The sequence below is a fragment of the Mandrillus leucophaeus genome, unplaced genomic scaffold, assembly GCF_000951045.1.
Source record: "Mandrillus leucophaeus isolate KB7577 unplaced genomic scaffold, Mleu.le_1.0 Scaffold1689, whole genome shotgun sequence".
Lineage (NCBI taxonomy): Eukaryota > Metazoa > Chordata > Mammalia > Primates > Cercopithecidae > Mandrillus > Mandrillus leucophaeus.
Genome location: NW_012101686.1, coordinates 5,774 through 8,156, shown reverse-complemented (window position 1 = coordinate 8,156; position 2,383 = coordinate 5,774). Strand labels below are relative to the sequence as shown.

The window sequence follows — 2,383 nt, the reverse complement described above, 5'->3', positions numbered from 1 at the left end:
TCTCGCTCTGTCGCCCAGGCTGGAGTGCAGGGGTGAGATCTCAGCTCCCTGCAAGCTCCGCCTCCCGGGTTCACGCCATTCTCCTGCCTCAGACTCCCGAGTAGCTGGGACTACAGGCGCCCACCACCTCGCCCGACCAATTTTTTTGTATTTTTAGTAGAGACGGGGTTTCACCGTGTTAACCAGGATGGTCTCGATCTCCTGACCTCGTGATCCGCCCGTCTGGGCTTCCCAAAGTGCTGGGATTACAGGCGTGAGCCATGGCGCCTGGCGTGCCCCCATCTCTTGAGTCTTTACTTGCCATCTTCTCTGGGTCTCGGTCTTCTTCTTGGGTCTTCCCGCCCAGCCCCGTTCTCTAGGTGCCTGTACTTCTTATGGGTCTTTGACCCCCATCTTTTGTAGATTTAGTTTCTCCTTTCTCACTGTCTTTGTCTCCCTTTCTCCAAATCTCCCTCTGGGGCCTCTGTCCCTCCTCCACATCTCTGTCTTTCTCAGGGCCTCTGTCCCTTTCACTCTGGGTTTCTGCCCCCTTCACTCCGGGGCTCTGTCCCTGTCTCCCAGGTTTCTGCCTCTCTCTGTGGGGTGCCTGTGCCCCAGGCCTGTCTCTGAATCTCCCTTGGACTTTGCCTTCAATGACTGTAGGTGTCTCCGGCTCTTTGACTCTTTCCCCATCTGATGGCAGCTCCCCCAGTACCCAAGGCCCTAGGGTTCGTCTTCCCCATTGGTCCCAATATGAGGGATCCCCCCATAACCCCCGTTCCTGGCTGTCCTTTCACATCCCATCTCCCCTCTCAGTTCGGTGTCTGGGCTGAAGCAGACACTGCTGGCGGAGTCCGGGGATCTGACCAGCTACAGCCACCGGGTGTTCTTGGCCTGGGACTTCGGCCTCTGCGGGGACGTCCACGTGCGGCTGTGCCAGCACATCATCTGGTACGAATTACAGGTGCGATTAGGGGGCGGGTTATGCAACGGGGTAGGGACCAGACCGGACTGGGCTGAGATAACGCACGGGGCCTAACCCGGTGATGGGGCCTAGGTGTGACTAGGGGGCGGGGTCTGCAACAGGGTAGGGACCAGGACCGGGCTGACATAACGCACAGGGCCTAACCCGGTGATGGGGCCTCCGGAGAGACGCTAGGCAGCTCCTTCTCCAAGAAAGGCAGGTCCTGGGGATGAGAGGGTTGAGAGGAGGCCGCGATAGGGCTACCCAAGATCCAAGAGTGTAGGAAAAGGATGCGCCAAGGCTGGGATCGGTGGCTCATGCTTGTAACCCCAGCACTTTGGGAGACCGAGGCAGGTGGATCGCTTGAGTCTAGGAGTTCGAGACCAGCCTGGGCAACATAGGGAGGCTCCCTCTCTACCAAAAAAAGCAAGCACAAGAAGCGGGCGGGGCTTTAAGGCAATTTGGTTCAAAGTTAAGTGATGGGAGCAGCCAGCGGGGCATCTTGATATAGATGAACTGGAACTTCAGTCCAGGCATTAAGCACAGGGCCGCCTGGGGGCGGAGCCTCTGATGGGCAGGGCTGACCAGGGGCGGATCTTGGGGGTGTTGGGCGGAGCTTCAGGGGCGGGGCCCTGGGTGCTGAGATTGGCCGTGCAGGGATGGGGGCTTGGGTTGCTGGATCCGGCCGCGGAGGGGCGGGGCTGTAAAGGGCCACTGGTTTCTTAGAGCGCCCCGGAGCGGGTGGAACCGGGACTGCAGAGGTTGTTAGCTGGTGGGGAGATGGCTGCATCAGTTCACGTTGAGGAGGATCTCTGGAGAGCCAGGCCTGGGGAACCCAGAGGCCAGCGCCTTGGGAAATGGAGTCCAAGCTGACATCTCTCCTGCCTTCAGGTGGAGCTGGAGGAGACTGGTGCGGCGCCAGGCTGCTGTGGGGACTCTGAGCCAGGAAGCCAGGGTTTGGTTGGTGCAGGTGCTGCTCAACCTGCTGGTGATCGCACTCCTTGGGGGAGCCTTCTATGGCGTCTACTGGGCTACAGAGAGCATCGTGGCGCTGCAGGTGCGGAGGGTCTTGGAAGAGGAAGCGGGTCCTGGAACCTATATTTCCAACGATGGAGGGAGGGAATGGAAGTTTGGGATGCCAGAGGTCTTACAGAGGAAGTATGGGAGAGGGTATGTTTGGAACCTGGAGTTCGGGGTTTTAAAGGAAGAAGAGAGACTGGGCGCAGTAGCTCACACCTGTAATCCTAGCACTTTGGGAGGCTGAGGTGGGGGGATCACGAGGTCAGGAGTTCGAGACCAGCCTGACCAACATGGCGAAAATCCGTCTCTACTAAAAATACAAAAATTAGATGGGCGTGGTGGGGCACACCTGTAATCCCAGCTACTCAGGAGGCTGAGGCAGAAGAATCACTTGAACCCGGGAGGCAGAGGTTGCAGTGA

The 2,383-nt window shown here is 58.7% G+C and overlaps 1 protein-coding gene across 1 annotated transcript in view; it reads left to right on the top strand.

Annotated features, from left to right (window-relative positions):
• Positions 1-2,383, top strand: part of LOC105537083 (transmembrane channel-like protein 4) — a gene marked incomplete at its 5' end in the record, with an annotated part of 22,363 nt that overhangs the window by 15,774 nt on the left and 4,206 nt on the right. Inside the window, 2 exons of the mRNA XM_011976556.1 lie at positions 796-930; positions 1,835-2,113. Of these exons, the coding sequence (XP_011831946.1) occupies positions 796-930; positions 1,835-2,113 (414 nt within the window). The remainder of the gene's footprint in view (positions 1-795; positions 931-1,834; positions 2,114-2,383) is intronic.